This window comes from Cryptomeria japonica, chromosome 2, assembly GCF_030272615.1.
Source record: "Cryptomeria japonica chromosome 2, Sugi_1.0, whole genome shotgun sequence".
In the NCBI taxonomy this organism is placed as follows: Eukaryota; Viridiplantae; Streptophyta; class Pinopsida; order Cupressales; family Cupressaceae; genus Cryptomeria; species Cryptomeria japonica.
In genome coordinates this window covers 550,579,912-550,599,041 of record NC_081406.1, presented here as the reverse complement: position 1 = coordinate 550,599,041, position 19,130 = coordinate 550,579,912, and the positions used below count along the sequence as shown (strand labels likewise).

The following is a 19,130-nucleotide window of genomic DNA, read 5'->3' as shown; positions in this document are numbered from 1 at the left end:
TTGAAATATGCGGTAGAGTGATTGAATTTTAGTTTCTTGTCTTTTTCCCTTGGCTGGTTTATCGCCGAGAGTTTGGTTTCTATCCTGCTGGATAAGCAGAAGGGGCTGGCTTGCCGCCCAGGCATTGTAATTTCAGTTTCATTATTGGTGCTAATGATCCCTGGAACACCATATGCTTTCACCCTCCCAGATTGGGCTCTCGGTGAACAAAAGGTGGAAGGGTTCCCTTTCAGTAGTTTGGATTATTTCTCTAACCTTAACGGGTTGTGGTGTTGCTTGCATCTCTTATTGTTAAAAAACCAAAAAAAAAATTACTGGGATATTACATATATACATGGCGTCGATCTTTAGAACCCCAAGGGCGGCCTAGATGAGTTTGCCGCCAAAAATAATAATAATATAATTATTATTCACAAGTTACATATGCATCATCACTCAAATAGGGCCTGCCCTTAAGGTTCACAAGTTACATTGATATCTATTTGGGCCCAGCCCAATTACAAGCTATCCAAATTGGGGCTCAGCCCTAATTATTAATCAATTATATCAATACAATTAATTTTAAGGCCAAGGGCCACATTAAAATTAATTAAGCTAGGGATTCGATCTAGCTACATTTCAACATTGATGTGATATGCTGTTTTCACTTGGGGACTTACATAACTGTTTAAACTAGGGATCTTTTCATGGATTTGGAATTGGAATAGGTTATGCCAATGACTTATGATTTTTAAATTGAGCTCTTAATCTAATCTAACAAGGATTTAAAAAAAAAAAGACAAAAAGAATAGCGTTTAGGAATTCTATTCTAAAGCCTAGAATGCAAGAGGCAATGAACAATTCGATGGAATCCTACTAGGCAAGGTCTTACCATCAATGAACAATTTGACACAAGCTTAGTGCAATCATCTAAGGTAAACTTCATAGATGTTCAAATTATCACCATCAAACATTGATACCATCAAAACAATGCATAACAATGGACGTGTAACAATTGAAGTTAAGTTCAATAAAATTCTAGTTGACCACACTGTTGGTGTTTTCCAATTCAGCAAAATGCTAGGATCTAAAAGGTAGCTAGACTTTATACTCAATCCTAACACTGGGCTTGGCCAACTAATAGGAAATAGACATTCCCGTACACTTCAGGCTCTGCAGGACCTTGGGGGGTAACCCTTCTTGCAATATTTATGAATTTTAAATACTTTCATAATGAATATTGACTTCAGCAGATAACTCTCAATGGAATGAATTAGAACACATGAATTTCCTCAGAATTGGCTCTATTCTGACTTTATACATCATTGACACATAACTGGGAGCAGATATAATTTAAAACCTACACCTAACAACAAGAGGGTTTAGAAGGATTTGAAAATTTGACTTGCTTCTGGAAATATACCAAGCCCTCAATAGACCAGTGCCTCATCCAAAGTTACAGAGTCAAACAAGAAACCATAGCAGAGACAATATGAACAAATGGAATCCAATTAGTGTATTTCAGATGTTAATGCTTTACATTAACAAATTTACCCATCTTGTCATTCAAATTCTTCTTACAAATCCAATTTGTGCACCAAAACCCATAAACATTCACTCAAATCTTTTAAATCTTCCCTTAGAAGAAAACCATGAATGAACATCACATTCATGTAAGGCAATGTGAAGACAATTTTCAAATACCCTTGATATTCAGAAATTGTATGGATTTGAGTACAAAACTTAAGATTACAACTGTTTGAGCAGAGGAATTTAACTCTTTCCTTGAAAGAGACCAGTGAGCAAACAATGAATTTACAGAAAACCTGTAAATCTGAATCAAAACCTCCTCAAGGTATTTAATTCATATAACCAGAGAAGTATGCAAAATTGGAGACAATTTCATGACAACAACATTACAATTCCAAACACTGATGCACTTGCTCATAAAATCAGACTATTGTATCAACACCTAACCTGCAACTCAGAATTCATAACTATTCTATTTACATGCTTGGAATATCAAAAATTCCAGCCTCTACAACAGAGAAAGAAAGAAGATAAATAGAAGAAGAAAGAATTCCAGACTTAATCTGCTTTTGCCACATCTTCTTCAAATCTGTTCTACACTTGCCACCCGTTTCTGCCAGCTGTCCTCTTCTAGAATCTGATTTGCAACAGCATCCTCTATCCTCTTTCATTTCTCTGCACCTGAAAAACACTCTTTCTGACCTGCACTTTTTACACTTTGCTACAACTGAAAATATTCCCCATTTTGTGTTTTCTTTTCCAATCAAAATCTGAACATGGCAGTTGGTGGTTTGAGAAACTTCCAGCACTTCTCTACTTTACCCGTTTGTTCTAACTGAAAAAAATTCCCTACTTTGGTCATGCTTGCTTTCCCGTAAAAGCACCCTTTACTTGATGAAAATAACTGATTGCAGCACCTTTATCTTTATTTGCAACTGAAATATTTCATTTGTCTGATAATCATACACTGCACTTTACTTTTTGGGTGAAAGTCTTTCAGTAACAATATTTACCCAATAAAAAGTCACTCTTATCTTTCACTAATTCACTTGGGTAAGTATCCTTCAAGCTCTGCATTCTTAAATTTTCCTCTCCGACACATTTTACCTCCCTTGTGAAAATATTCATTTCTAGACTGCATTTTCCATTGACATAGATGATGCTCATTTCTATAAAGTTACTTCTGCAAATAAAACAATTCCTCCTTTGTTGCCCATGTAAAAAGTTTTACTTCTTCTTGGTAAAAAGCAATCACCATGCTGTGCCAACATGTCATTTTTAACTTTCACCTGTAACTCCATTTACCGAAATGTATTTTCACATAAGTGAAAATGAACACAACAATTATGGAAACGAGTCACCTCTGTGGTCATTTTAATTTCAATTGTATGCTCTGACTTGTCACAACTTACAATGTTTAATCCAAAAATGCACATAGTTGCATTTCACCATAGTAGTACCACTGGATTTTATATCTGCAACAGTATCTTGCTTGAGAGGTTCTCAAGCTTTTTTCAATAAAACATTTTGCCCTTATTGCAACTCTTGAGATCACATTTCTTTCAAGGCAAAAAGCACTTTGTTCACAACTGCTAACGCACCTTATGTTGTGATTCCATATTGTGTATAATATCTATTAAGGCACCACAACTTACAGCATCTAGCAAGATTTTCCTGTGCTTTTTGATGACAGTCCATGCCATTCTCAAAATGTCTTCCACATTTTGCATCGATTTCAAAACAACTTCAACTATGGCATGTGACAAAAATCCTCTACTATTTGCTTTGATGGATGTCAATACTGCCCAAAACCCCTATCGGCACAGGCAGGAGAAATATTGGGAGCTGTGAGGAATTAGGCGACCTCTGCCAAATGCACTCACTTCAAAGTTTCTAAAGCAGCATCAACAAATGTATTTTGTGCATATCTTACAATCACTATTCTCCACGACACTGCATCGATGCTCATCAATGCATTGTAACAACAACATCTGACAGAATCCCTTGTGTCTTATGCTTTGACAGATACTAAATATTTCAGTCTATTGTTCTCACAACGAATTGAGAAAAAGGGGCACTGAGAAAATGTGCGGAGACAGCTTGTGGTGTTTAGCATTACACCCACCAAATGTATCGGCTCAACGGCTTCAAAAGCCTTTTCCAACAAATTTACATGGCTTACACAAAACTAAAACAATTCATGTGCCATATCCACACCTCCACTTTTGGCATTCCATGCCCACTATAGTGCTCCACTTTTTATTTGCTGAAAGTATACACAAGGCGTGGTATTTGGCTTTAAAAACTGCCAATTCATACTTGAAATTTCAAAACCCCCGCAATAAATGAATTTTATGCTTACACATTTTGCTCTCCTGTCAAAACAATTGCGACTCCAGCGATTGACAAAATCCTTTTATGCATTGATGGACATCCACGCCCTTTCTGAGGCTCACCATGGCGTTAAAAAGATTGTGGAATCGGACACTACCCCTGTCAATGCGTTTGCTTAATGCTCCTAAAGCCTTTATTAGCATATACACACTCTGCAATTTCTGCAATCTACATAGCCCATGAGATCATATCATGAGGCGTTTTGAACAGGTTGCATGCCATGATCTGAAACTCTCATGTTTTGCTTACACACCAAAGGGACTGCCAACGATAAAATCCAAACAATTTCCACTACGCTTTAATAGATATTGACATCCATTTCGCTGCTTCAAAGCTTCAATGGATATTCACGCTCTTTTCAAGACTCCCGTATTGGCATAGGCAGGAGGATACTGGGAAAGATTGTGGTATTGTAGTGTTTCTTCTACCAATTCGAACCTGCACAAAAGCTTTCACAGCTTCATCAGCAGATACACTAATACACCCTGTGCAAATTCTGTGCAATTATCACTGCAATCATGGCCTCCATGAAACCCTAATATTTCACCTCCTGCACAGTGAAGAGAGAGCTTTCCCGTGCCCCCGCAGCAATTCTTGTTTGCCCTAATTTCCTTTGCAGGAATGTGGGCATCAATATAACCTTGAAAAAGGTTTTAAAACATTTCACCTTTTCACCCTACCCCACACCCCCGCTATCACATTTTATTTTTTCCAGTATTTTTTCGCGGGTGTGCAGGGGATGCTCCCTCTTGGAGATATTTTTCAACTACATATATGGGGGCAAGCGGGAAAATAAACTTCATTTCATTAAATGTTGCCCCTGCACATTTCTTTAAACATCATTTGCATTTGAACTATGTATTTAATAATGTTTAAAAACATTATTAAATAATAGCTATAATTTTGAAATTTATTTAAGAACTGATATCTTCTTTGCCCGTGGATGCAAGAGGTCCCACCACACAAGACTTTGGCATTTATAAGTATGTATAAACTAAAATAAGCCTTATACTCCCATATGTATATTATTATTTAAATCAAAAATTGATTTAAACAATAAAACAATGGAATATTAATGCCAATCCATGGAATGCAAATGCCATGAAATAGGTTGGGCCCAACTAAAAAAAAAATCGTTTGCAAACACCTGAGCCTTGAAATTGATTTGGAGCCACTTCATTATGAATTTGGGGCGAGAATGCGCAGAAATTAATCACTGAAATTTGATTTTTAACCATTTGCAAAAATTGCCAAAACAAGCTCGGGAGTTCAAGAAACCACCCTCAAAATTCGGTCAAACGGCCACATGGGACCATGCCATCAGACAAAAGCATAGGCTGATATATTTTGAATCATGCTGCAAAGCGGATTTGCTTGACTATACCTGAGGCGCGAGATTTTAATCGTCAAAGATGGCAACTTAGTCATTTCTGCACTGTAACCTATCAAAACCCTCTTCAAAGCCTATTTCAAATCCATTTCGAAAAAATAGCAAACGATATCATAAGGGTTTGGAACTTGCACATAAGCTCATTTAGCTACAAAGAAACCCAGGAACCAGTTGGCTTGACGAAATAATCATCTGGGTACAAGATACAAATGCTCAAAGTGAGCTCTGCTGAAATGCATTTCACTGAGCAAAGTGCAGAAATTGACAAACTGCAAAAGATTTGAGCTTGGAAAACATGTCAAATAAGATCACATGAATCTAAGAACGGACAAGGGGGCACAAAAAATTGCAGGGAATACAGGGGAACAAGCAGTTTATCATGACAATCAACTGAGTGCAAAATACAAGCGTCCAAAGTAAGCTACTCAGGCTTTTCTGGAAATGCACACACAGTGAACCTATGCTGACCCCTCAAACTGAGTGCTTCAAGAATGCATCCAATCTGATTGTGGGATGGTGCAACATGATTAATATGCCTACTAAAACGTGCTCAATACTTCCCCAAAGGCATTTTGCTTAATAATCAATGGGCTTCAAAAGGTAACTCTCCAAAGTCAGCTACTTGGGCAAGATTCTATAGGGGTGTCTCTGAGTGCCGCAAGTAAAATTTCTTAATATGGAACCTCAAAGTTTGCTAATTTTGAAGGTCCTAACAAGGCTCTTTAGCTATATGGAACCTCAAAATTAGCAAATTTTGAAGATCCTAACAAGGCTTTAAAAAAAAAGACGAAAGGAATAGGGTTTAGGAATTCTATTCTAAAGCCTAGAATGCAAGAGGCAATGAACAATTTGATGGAATCCTACTAGGCAAGGTCTCACCATCAATGAACAATTTGACACAAGCTTAGTGCAATCATCTAAGGTAAACTTCATAGATGTTCAAATTATCACATCAAACATTGATACCATCAAGACAATGCATAACAATGTACCTGTAACAATTGAAGTTAAGTTCAATAAAATTCTAGTTGACCACACAAGGCCAACTTACAATCAGCAAGAAGCTAGTGGTATGGATTAAATGGATTCCACACAAATGCATTCAACCTAAAATGCTTGAAAACAAATTCTAATCTAACTTGGAGGCAATGAGAACCACAATTGCATACAACACTTAAACAAAATCACCAAATTCAATGATTGTATTCAAATTTGCAGCATGTAGACGACAATTCTCAAAAATCTCTCCCTTCAAATGAGAGGCAATGGGGTATAGTTGGGCAAAATCGCCCTCCAATTTGTAACTCCAGCTCACAAAAATGGCATCCAATGGACACTTGGGCAAAGTCGCCTAGCTGGAAACTCTCCCATCAGCCACCAAAATATGCCTTCAATCAATCACATCAGCACTCATACTAATATTATATTGCTGGTTGGCCTCTTTTAAACTTGTTTTTACCTCAACACTTCACCACACAAGCAATGTGGGATAAAAAATTTCCTTTTAAACCTGCCTGGGAAAATCGATTTGCCTTAAGAAAATATTTTAATCATTAAATGATCATTGCAAATCATTAAATAATTGTTGTTGGTCTTAAATAATTGTTTACAAGGCAATAACTATTAAATTCCAACCACATTTGCATTTAATGGTGTTCAATTTCATCAAATTTGGCCAATTGTGGAAAATCAATCCACATTTGGATAAAAATCCATGCATAAAAAATCATTATAAGTCATCACAATTGCCTTTTGGGGAAAATTGATTTCCATTTGGATACATAAAAGTCAATTCATTTCGCTCATCAAGTCCAAAATTCACCTTTTGGGAAAAATCAATTCCCATCTAGATGATTATTCATATCAATTTTGATCATAAAACACATCTTGGGGAAATTCGCCACCCATCAAGACAATTATCCCACTAAATTCCATCAAATTTGCTCAGGCTGAAATTGGGGAAAATCGACCTCCATCAGGATAGTCAATTTCATCCGCATAAAACGTCATACTTCACTCTTGGGGAAAAACGTGGGTCATCGGGATAATTTCCAACACTTAGACAAAATTTGGGCCCTTTGGTGGAAAAACGTGGTCCATCAGGATAAATGTTAGGATAGTTGGGGAAAAATGCCCCCCATCAGGTTTTTGAATGGGGAAAATAATGGGTCATCAGAATTATACTCAAAAACTTGGGGAAAAACGCCCCCTATTAGGATAATTGATCCTTAGACCTTAAATTAATGGATTTCCATCAAGAATTTGATGATTTCCACACTCAAAAACACCTAGACATGTCAAATTTCAACATTACGCACCTGGAATTAGCCAAATTTATCCAAATTTGAGCGAGAAAATAGGGATTTCATTGTGATAAAGTGCAATTTTGACTTGAATTACCTCCTAGGAGCAAGAAAATAACCCCTAAAGGACCGCTTGACGCTCTGGCACGAAAATATAACCGACTTGAATACATTAAACTCAATCACACTCAAAATCCAGACTTAGACAAAATTAGGATCACCTAGATATTTTAACATTTTACACGCACTTGATCCTTTTCAAAATTTAAAAACCCTAATAGCACTTAGGCATGATCATAACAAAACTTGAGACTCAGGCACTGAAAACTCAAAATTGTCGCCTGACTACCAAAACCCTAAGCTAACACGATGCAGGAAACAGGAAAGAGGGGATCCCTATTTGCAATGAGGCGATGTGTGAAAAGGTCACAACAAGAGCCAAGTATCATATCATAAACTATGCTTTCTTAAACATATTCCAGTCTTACTGGATATTCATTTTACATCTAATTGCAACTTCAAGAAACATGCTAAGCTGTTAGATAAGCAGAGCTCAAGGAACAATTTTCAATATGTAGCTGCATCGATTGGCTCCCTTCCAGTTTAAGTATTTCATCCTTTAGTTTAAAGCTCCTTTAAAAATCGAAATTCCCTTTCCATATAACCTCTTTTTTGCTAGAATAAGTATGCACTCTGTTGAGTTGAAAATTTAGAGGAGAAATGTGTATAGGAATCAAACAACATAAGCCTATCCACGTCCAAATTGATGGTCTTCAAATCACCGTGTATTTGTTCAGATATTTTTCTATATTTAAGCTTTTCTGATGATATCAGAGCCTGATCTTGAAAAAGTAAGCTTCTCCAAGCACATCATCCAAATTGAGACATTAAATTTCAGTATTGCTGGAGGTTGGTTGTTTCTTTTGTGTAATTGGCAACTTGTATTACCTGATTTATTTTTGTGCTAGAATTCGATGACCGTAAACATCAGGAAGAAAGTAAGAATTTGCACAAAGCACTCTTGTAGAATTCTGACCATAAATAGATATAGGGTTTCTATGCATATATCTCCTTTATGAACATCTGCCTTACGGTGCAAGTTATCTTGAAACATATAGAAATTATTAACCTAAGATCTATATTCTATAATAATATAAACTTGATTGGATGTATGAAAGAATCATATTATAATAAGCTCAATTTATAGGATAGAGTCTAGACATTGTAATTTCCATCATAATGCTCTAAGTTATTATTGATTGTTCTAGATTCTGGGCATGTAGTTTTTATTGAATTTTGTATGTTGCAGAACAGGATTAACTTACTATTGTTAATTTGGGTTACTATTCCTTTCTCTTCTGAGGAAATTGAATTACCACCTCAAATTCCTAGTAGAATGGCAATAAGCTAATTCAATTCCCCTCTGGAAGTAGGGCATTCTAGATTTGATGCTTTATTGTACAAAAATATCTTATTGCTTTCTTCAACAGGTTCTTAAAAGGTCACTGGAAGAAGATTCTTTTGATTATTCTTCTCCAGCCAATGTATCCAGGAAAAGGCCTCGGACCGTGGTTCTTGAGGCAGGCGAAGTTACAGGAGATCTTCAGTCTAATGGTCATATACCATCAAAGAGCCTTAGAAGAAAGAATTTATTTGCTTTACCTAAGAATGACAAAGGTGAGATTAGTGAGGGCAACAGTGAAGATGAGTATCAACCGCACCATAAGCAGAAGCGCCCTGATAATAATGCGCCACCAAAATCCAGAAGGAAAATCTTGTAAATAGTAAGAAATGTTTTGCTGGTTGCTTCCGAGTACTCATTTGGCAACTGATATATATTCTTTTGGCGAATACAAGTTATTGTATTGGTTGTACTTGTAAACCATGTAAAATCTTTGGTCCACAACGTGCTGGAAATATTTGGCAAGAGAACATCTTCAGATGTGGATCTTAAGGCAATTTATGTATATCATCTGTTAACTATGTCAGTTTTTTAATCTCTATTATTTACTTTGCAGACATTCTTTAAAAAAGTATTTCGAGGTAACAAAATCAGAGAACACAATTAGATATGCGATCAAGTCCTCCAGGGCTTGTATGTAATTATTCAATAATTTTCTCATGTTGATTTATTTTCTGGCATGATCCACATTTGGATATCGGTTTTCTGCTGTATCGGTTGTTTCAAGACAGTTCAAATAAAATGGATCTCCAAACAAGAAGTACACTCTTCATTGACTCAAAATTGAGTTACTATCCGGGGTGTTTGAATGTGGGAAGTCTCACACCAAATTTGCTGTCTAAGGTGTTGGTGTAGAACAAACTCATCTCTAAGCTAAGAACATCTAGAAATGATAACCTTCAGGAGAAATTTTTAAAATGATTTTTGTTTTTCTTCTTTCCATTTGTTTTGTTGTTGTCATCTTCAAAATAAAGGGCTATCCTAAGGTTTACTTCTAGTGTCTTTGTGGATCAGGAAAGGTTTTGTCCGGTACATATATTTCTATTTTAAACAATTTAATGTAAATACTTTTTAATTAGCTAAAGTTCTTTAACTTTTTGTCTGTACTGACTTTGCAATTTCCCTTAGATATATATGTTTTCCTTTACCATGGAGTGTGAAAAGTAATTTTATTAACTCGAAACAAAGGTATATGGCAGGTGCATGTATGCAGTTATGCTCCCCTTAAATAGGCAATCAAGAATGATTGCACTGCTTTGCAACTGCCACAACAAATGCAACATACACGACTACCAATTCTAATTATAAAGCCTAATCTAACACTGATAGCAACATTTGTTACAGGAGACTATAAAAGATAGTCGAAAAGGTGGTGTCTATAAAAAGAGAAGCAATCCCCTAGCACAATGTATTACTCATAAAATGTTATCTTTGGAGAAAAAAACCGACAAACTCCATCATTCATAAGCAACATCTGAAATTTTAAAAAAAAAATCTCCCTAGTTAAAGACAAAGATCAGGCTGTCTGAAACTTTTAGAACTTAAATTGATCAAGAGGTTTGGTGAAGATGTCAATTGTCTAGTTTGTAGTAGGATGGTAGAGAACATCCAAAGTCTTCTTGTAAACCAACATGCTCAAATAATGATACTCCACTTGGACATGCTTAGTACAAGCATGAAAAACAGTATTCTTACTCATCTGGATTGAGCTGAACTGTCAATGCAAAGATCAGGGGTGATTTGTTAACATCAAAGATCATCTAAAATAGATTGCCATAAATAAAATAAAAAATGATGAGAAACATTTCAAGCAGCTATGTACTCGTACTTAGCATAAAATTTGGCCATTGTGTCATGTTTTTTACAACATGCAATAGCGGTTGAACCCATGCGCATGGTGCATCTTCTGGTAGATACACTCTTAGCAACACAAATGGCATAATCTATATCGAGTTATCGAACAACTTGACAATCCATTTTGCTTCATGTGAATGACTTTCCCTAGACGATGCCATTGTAGATTCTATCATTGGTGGGTTTGTATAAGAATTTTATGAACTCAGAACAAATACTCATCATCAACTTGGTCAAAATATATTCTCTTTTTAGGCTATTCTTAATTGACATGCAATTGGGTTATCCCAACCCTATGGCAATGGGCCTCGACCGTGTTGAGATGTCTTGTTGATAGTCATTTCTTTTCTTGTTCTTTTTTTTGTTACGTGGTTTATGACCCAAATTGTCTACATTTTACCAACCCATTGCCACATTCTACATCACTGGGAGCGAATTGGGAGCTGACATTCTACATTGTAGAGTGAACAGGCAGCAAACTGGGACGATGTGTGATATGATGTGGAGCAGCCACAAGCAGTGCGTGGAATAGAATAGTAGCAGCGGGAGACAACACGTGGTTTGAGGGATTCTTGGGGTCATTGCCGGGCTTAGTAGGGTGGTGGAGCTAGACTCGTCGAATCAACCAAAGGTTTCAGCACAAACAGGTCGAACCCATATCCTATTTCCTTGTTTTATTCTATACTTAGACTTCGTTTCTTTTCTCCTGCCCACTTTTTAAAAGCAGCAAATTGGAACTTCTTAAACAATATTTAAATTGAACCTTTAAACCCTCTTTAACAAACAGGAATATAGTCAAAGCAACTCAATATGGAGACCTAGGGTCCGAAGTAGAAAAGGCACAATTTTTGGTGGAAAAGAAACAAATAGAAATGCTAGGGTTAGGGAAATCTACAACAAGCGGACTTGAGACAACCAATGGGTTTCAAATGTAGATATCGAGTTCCCCATTGAGGAGGTTCTACGAGGAGGGTTTAAGCATTCCTTGGAATCACACCCTCCAAATTTCAAGACACGTAGACTCAAATCTCAATACTCTTGCAGAGAATATAGCTGGGACTTGGAGTTCCTCATTGCCAGGGTTTCCTCACACCAATGCATTTGGTATTGACAAAAAATGGATCTTTGTAAATGCAAAATAATACAAGGGGGTTTTAAGGCATAGATAGACAAAAAATGAGGCAGTCACAAAAAAAAAAACTCAAGATGATCTTTACTAAAAAGAGCTAAACACTTCCAAAATACATTCTTTGGTAGGAGAATGAACCGATCAAGATGGCTATGGTAGGAGAACGAACCGATCAAGATGGCTATCAAAGGAAAAAATATGGAGAATTTGTCGCTACAAGAGGATTCTAGGCCAAAACAAAGAAAAATTGAAACTATAACAACAACCAAGGGAGAAAGCAATAAAGACACATACAACCCCATGACCACTTTGTTGTTGTGGTTATCCAAGCTCTATGTAAATGATCTCATGAGCTTAAAGGAGGATTGAGTTTATAGAAGAGGAGGGGTAGCATGAAGATATGAAGTTAAAGGAAATTTTAAAAGCTAGTTGGAACCTTGAAAGAGAAAACAAGCTACTCAAAGAGCAAGTAGTAAACTTGCAAAATAGTATGGAAAGAGGAGACAAGGAGATAATCAATTTAAACAAGAATTGGAACAATCGAAAGCAATGGAAAAAAAGAGCCTAGAGACGATGAAAGTAGCACTTTGCAATTGGAAGAGAAAACAAACTAAATGAACAAATATAGGAGGCCAGGTCTTGGGCTCAAGTTGTAAATGGTCCATCGATTGAACAAAGAGAAAACATAGAGAAACAAATCAAAGGACAAATAAGAGAAGAAAAAGACAAAAAGACAACACAACAAATATCATTCAAAGGACAAATAAGAGAAGAAAAAGACAATAGGACAACACAACAAATATCTTCATCCAAGGATTGAAGAACTTTGGTGAAAAGGAAAGAACCAAATATTCTAGCAAGAGATTTTCTCAAGGACAAGCTGAAATGGATAAAATATATTCAACAAGCAAATATGATTGGAGATATATCAAAAGAAGGAAGAAATAGGCATGCAAGTGTTATCTTAAGAAGCATGGAAGACAAGATGGTGATCCTAAAAAATATGGGTAGCTTAGAGGCACTTATATATATATTTAGATGAAGACTTTGTTGGTTGTAATTAGGGCGGGCGGATTCCAATTGCCTTGGGCAACATTGGAATCCGCCTCCTTAATATATAGGGCCTGGCCCAATACCTTTCGGTGCACCCAAAAAGGTTCCACACTTCACTTAAACCCTTCATGCCTCCTTGATAGGGCCGACCCTAGCTAATAAGGAATTAATATAATTAATTAAGTTAAAAGAAGGCCGACATGTTAAAAGGGATAAGTCTCCTATAAATGTGGCATTTGCTTCTCATTATCAACACACCATAACAAGCAGATGAAAAGTATTTTTCAGTGAAAAGTGAATTCCATATTCAGGGATCTCGCAACCAGCGAACTGCCCTAGATAGCAGTAGTAGACAGCGAACTCCATTAGGCAACTTCAGATCCTCAATAGCAGCCTGCGAACTTCATCAGACATCTGTAGATCCATAATTAAAGGCAGCGAACTTCAGATCCCCAACAGCAGCCAGCGAACTTCATCAAGACATCTGCAGATCCATAATTAAAGGCAGCGAACTTCATAAGAGGCTACAGATCATATGTAATGTCCAGTTGAATTAAAATCATAATCAGATCTGAGGATCCTTTGGCTGGGTTTTTCCTCTTAGGAGGTTTTCCCAGGGTAACTGTGTTTTGTCTTTTGCATTTCATTTCCTTTATTATTGCTTAAGTCTGGAAAACAATAAGCTAATTAACCTTATTCTAAGTTTTATTAAATCTGAAAGTATCAAATTTAACAGACTTGACCTTTGCTCAATGAGAAGATTGAGGGAAAGAATGGGAGAAAGTGAAATCAACAATAGATGCAAGAAAATGGGTATGGTTTAAAAATGGGAGAACTCAAATCACACAAAATATAGAGATATAGGGCCCCACGAGAGCATTTACACGTGGTAAGTTGGAATTGTAGAGCCTTCCATTGAGAATAGGATCGGAGTTGGGGCCCATAGTAGAGGGGAATGACATTGTCATTCTCACAAATAGACATGAACATAATGGGTTCAAGGTTCCAGATTTTGAAGGTTACAATAAACTTAGTTTGGAAGTAAGGGACTAAAATAGGTAAAGGACATGGAAGAATCATAGTTCTAGTGAGAGAAACGTGGGATGGAATAGTAAAAGTTGAAAAAGAGGACCCAAATAAATAGTTTATTTGGCTGAAAATAATTGACAATGAGGTAACAATTAGGTTGTGTACTTCTTACTTTTCTCCAAAAAGTTTGAGATTCTATGAGAGGAATCTAGATAACGAAGACCCTTATGTTGCTTAGAAAAATACCTTTGTTTTCAACACTTTTGGAGAAAAAGCCCTAATTAGTGATTTTAATGCTAGGGCAACAAACCATCAATCTATCCAACTGGACAATGAATACAAAGAGGATAACAACCCTTTGTGGCTAGAAGAAAATGGGGACGGGATATGGGAAAGGGCTCCACAAGATAAGTATGGGAGTGTGTCACACTTTGGTGTAGAGCTACTTGGGCTATACAATTTGTATGGCTTGGTTACCTGTAATGGCATGAGAACTTAGGTAGGATCCAAGGAATTCACTTGTAAAACCTACTACGAGAAAGTGTGGTGGATTATGTAATATGCTCTTAGAGTTCTATTTTTAATATGTTGGAGTTTAACATTGAGAATTGTCCTATGGAGTTGAAATCTGATCATATGCATTTTCTTGTAAAATTTGGCGTTCCCACAAATAGCCTTTGTGAGAGTAGGACCAACACATGCTCATGAAAGGCCATAAATATGGTAAAATTCTTTTAATTCAAGAAAACCAAGAATTTTATGTTGTTGCCCTTGAGGAACACCTTAAGATGGCAAAAAAAATCATAGGAGACGAGGAAAACAACGAAGAAAATGATTACATTCACAAAAATATGTTGATCCCTTTAATCCACAAGGCTCTAAAGGTTTGTAAAAGATCTTGGCCTATTAAGAAGGTTACATGTTCTTTCCTAGCTAACCCTTGGTATGATGAAGAATGTAAGGTTGCTAAAAGATCATTTATAGGAGAGTCAAACAAAGAAAGTAAGATAATATGAAAAAATGAAAAAATACAAAAAATAGTTTTATGTGATTTTGAGGAGGAAAGAGCTAATATCTTTAGGGAAAACACAATCCCAAAGGTTTATGGAGTTGCAGCAAAAGAGGGAAACAACAAAAAATAATATCACATATGCCTATTGGTTAGATTGTGCGAAGCTTTTCTATAAATGGGCTCAAAAGAAGAGTAACCTTCACATGATTGATACATCAATCGAGCTCTTTTCTGTAGAAGATAGTAAACAAGGCAAAAAGAATTTAGCAAGAGGTAAAGCTTAAGACATTGATGGGCTACAGGCTGAATTCTTAATATGGGGAGCGAAGCTCCTTGCTCCACGCATCAACAAAAGTTTTAACGGTGTCATACAAAGAAAATTCCCAATCGAGTGAACAACTAGTGTTATTATTCCAATCTACAAAATTGGGGATATCAATAACCCTTCCAACTATCATACTATTATGATCAACCCTCTACTTGCAAAACTTTTTGGGAGCATAATTGAGTTTAGAATCAACATGTGGGTAGAAAAAGAGATAAAAGGAGTAAAAGGGCATGCTAGCTTTAGGCAAAGGCACTCTACCATTGACCATTGTGTCATTCTTAGACACTTCATTGAAAAGGTTTGGGATACCTAGGGAGGAGAAGACTTTTGTTGTTTCGTTGATTTCAAAAACTCCTTTGACACTAGTCCTAGGGACAAGCTTTGGAGTAGAATGGAAGAACTTTTGATCCTGAACAAATTTAGAGCAGTGGTCCATAAACTTTATGAGTAGGTTAAAAGAAAAATTAGAATTGAAGAGGGTATATGTCATAATGTAACTTCATTTGCATACATAAGTAACTTCACCACAAAACTTGTCAACTAAATGCCTTAGCTCATTGTCTTGTTTAGCCATTCTTATAGTTTATCAATATATGAGCCACACAATGTGGGGGATAGAGGACATCCATGTTTGACTCCAATATCTTCTCATGATTTGAACATTTAAAGGCTTTAGAGCTCTTTTGCTAAGAGGTCTGGATGCAAATAAACACCAGTAAGACCAAAGTCATGATCTTTTCTTTGAAAAGGAAGAAGGAACGAGTTAACTTTTTCTTTTACTGAAGCTTGTTGGAGATAGTGGAAGATTACAAGTACCTAGGAATTGATTTTCACAATAGACTTGGATGGGAGATTTGTAGAACAAAAATAATTCAAGGAGGATGGAAAGCTTCTTACCTACTTTAGAACATCTGTAAGAAAGAAACATTTTTGGTTTGTTGGTCATGGCAATTGTCCTCTATGGTTGTGAGGTTTGGCGGAGTAGCATGTCAAACCTCAAGTGAAAACAACTTGAAAGAATCCAAAAACATTTAATCACCAATAGTCTCAAAGTCAAATTCACAATTCCCTGTGAGTCTTTTTTATTGAAGCGATGATGTTTCCAATGGAGGCATTGATGATAATCCATTAGCTAAGCTACTTAAAAAGTGTTGAAACCATGGATAAACATCGTTGGCCCAAAATGGTTGTTGGGGAGTTATATTATAGGAAGAAGACTTGGATGAAGAAAAAAAGAAGCAGATGAGCAAGTGGGACATTACTTTGTGTTGAATTTTGCAACACAAGCACTTGCAAGATCAAATAGAAAACGAAGAACACCTTTCACAAACGAGAGTAGCAAAAAACAAAGCGAGAAATAGAACCGATCATCAACATCATCGGTCCAATTTGAGTCAGTGAAGCCAACAACCTGAGAGTCTCATAATGTATAATGAATGCCAAAATGTGATGTGCCTTGTATATACCTTAAAATATGTTTGGCAACCTTCTAGTGGCTCTCATGTGGATCATGAGAGAAATGAGAGACTGGGCCAATCGCAAACAAAAGATCAAAGACAAGTGTGTCAGATACAAAAGATGGTCTGCATAATGTAGCAGTCTTTGAAGGAGAGGAACAATTGGAAGACAACACAACCCCTGACTGAAATGTTGTGGAGTTAGGCTTGCAATCAAGCATGTTGAATCTCTGAAGCATGTCAAGAACATAGTTATGCTGAAAAATGAAAATCCCATCTAAAGAATGAATAACCTAAAGACCAAGGAAGTAATGCAAAAGGCCAAGATTTGTCATGGAAGGAGAATTGCCTATAAGAATCAAATCATCCGCATACAAGACTAAAATCAAAAGAACTCTCTCCTGTCATTGAGTGTAAACTATGGGATTGGAATGGCAACGTATGAAATTAAAAGGTAGCAAAAAGGTGTCCATCTTCTCATACCAAGCCTTAGGGACTTGCTTAAGACCATACAATGAACATTGAAGCCTGCAAACAAGTGAAGAGTCCTGCACAAAGCCTTCTAGGTGCTCTATATAGATATTCTTATGAAGATCACCATGCAAGAAGGCACTCTTCACACCCATCGGATATATTGGCTATCCCTATAAAGTTGTAAGTTAAAGCACAAGGCTAATAAAATCCATCTTGGCAATAGGAGAAAAGGTCTTGGAATGATCAACCCTCAACCTATGAAAACCCCTTAGCAACAAGATGAGCCTAATACATATCAATGGAACCTGGTGTCATGGAAATGGGGACAAGGCAACAACAAATTTCAATGTTAATAACTTAGTTTCAACCATAAAACCAAAACAAAGAACTAAAAACCATTCCAAACATATGAAAAGAGATTTCAAAAAGCATGAAAGAAGTTTAACAAAACAAAAGAAAGGAGAAGAGCCTTCCTAAGATGCTTCCATGATGCCTTTTATGCTTCTCCCTTGTTTCTCCCCTCTCCAAGTCCCAAATGAGTGTAGCTCTCAGCTTTTAGCACTAGCCATGGATGCCATATGGAGATTCAAGATGGTTGGATATGATAAACAAATGCTATGCAAGTGTAGATAGTGATGCTATGAAAAAGCTCTATGCTAATACCAGTACAACAACAATACTCTAATGAAGAAATGGGGAAATGAAGGGTTAAGATTGAGTAATCTTAACAAGGGTTAGGATTGAAAGATATTCAATCCATGTGAGACTTTCAACCCAATCCCATATTGACAAGTGTCACCACGAGGAAGCTTGAGATGAGAGATAAGGAGCATTAAATGCTTGAGGGGACATGATGGTTACCCTAGGGGGTTGGGTTAGGGTTAGGTTAATGGATATTTCTTTTATCCAAGGGATAAATGAATGTGCAAGGGTTAAATGGTTACCTTAGTCAAAGAAATAAATGCTTTGAAGAGACCCATGAGTCAAAAGGATGGTTAAGTTAGAGGAAAGTCTCTAACCAAAGGTAAAAGGTGAGTTAACCATAAATGGTTATGTAAGAGCCTTTAATGGTTTGGAAGACTTTAGAGGTTAACCATTTGAAGACATAAAACCTTTAATGGTTATTGGAGACTTTGGAGGTTTTTGAGAAGTGACTTCCTTTTATTTTGGAATGTGACAATGATTATGATAGGATTAGGCTAATTAGAAGGAGTTAGAAGAATCTAGAAGGGATTTAGGCATGCAAGTGGATTTTGTAGGAGAATGCAAGTGGGAGGAATTTTGGGATTTTCAGTTAAAATAAAATCATTTATTTCAATTAAATGGTGTAATTTACATTTGGATAGATATTTAAATAAATATTAATTTATTTAAATGTGAATGTAAATTTTGGATTTTATTTAAATAAATCTTAACTTATTTATATGAGAAAAAGGAAGATAAAGCATTAAATGCTTGAAGACTTTGAGGGAAACCATTAAAGGCTTAAGAAGACTCTAGAAGGAAGCCATTGAGTTAGGAGACTTTAAGGGAAACCATTAAAGGCTTGAGAAGGCTCTAGAAAGAAGCCATTAAGTTTGAAGACTTTAAGGGAAACCATTAAAGGTTTCAAGTGGGTGAGGATAAATAAGATTTTAAATAAATAATTTATTTATTTAAAATAGTTGTGCAACTTGCATTTGTAGGAAAATGCAAGTGAGTGGAGGATAAAGGTGATTTAAATAACTTTTAATTTA

At 36.3% G+C, this 19,130-nt stretch overlaps 1 protein-coding gene across 4 annotated transcripts in view; it reads left to right on the top strand.

Annotated features, from left to right (window-relative positions):
- Nucleotides 1-9,994, top strand: part of LOC131030360 (sister chromatid cohesion protein SCC2) — a 210,478-nt gene extending 200,484 nt beyond the window's left edge. For all 4 annotated transcript variants that reach the window (XM_057961149.2, XM_057961148.2, XM_057961150.2 and 1 more), the window contains one exon: nt 9,087-9,994. In XM_057961149.2, the coding sequence (XP_057817132.2) occupies nt 9,087-9,377 (291 nt within the window). In that variant the 3' untranslated portion in view covers nt 9,378-9,994. The remainder of the gene's footprint in view (nt 1-9,086) is intronic.
- Nucleotides 9,995-19,130: the final 9,136 nt, after the last annotated feature.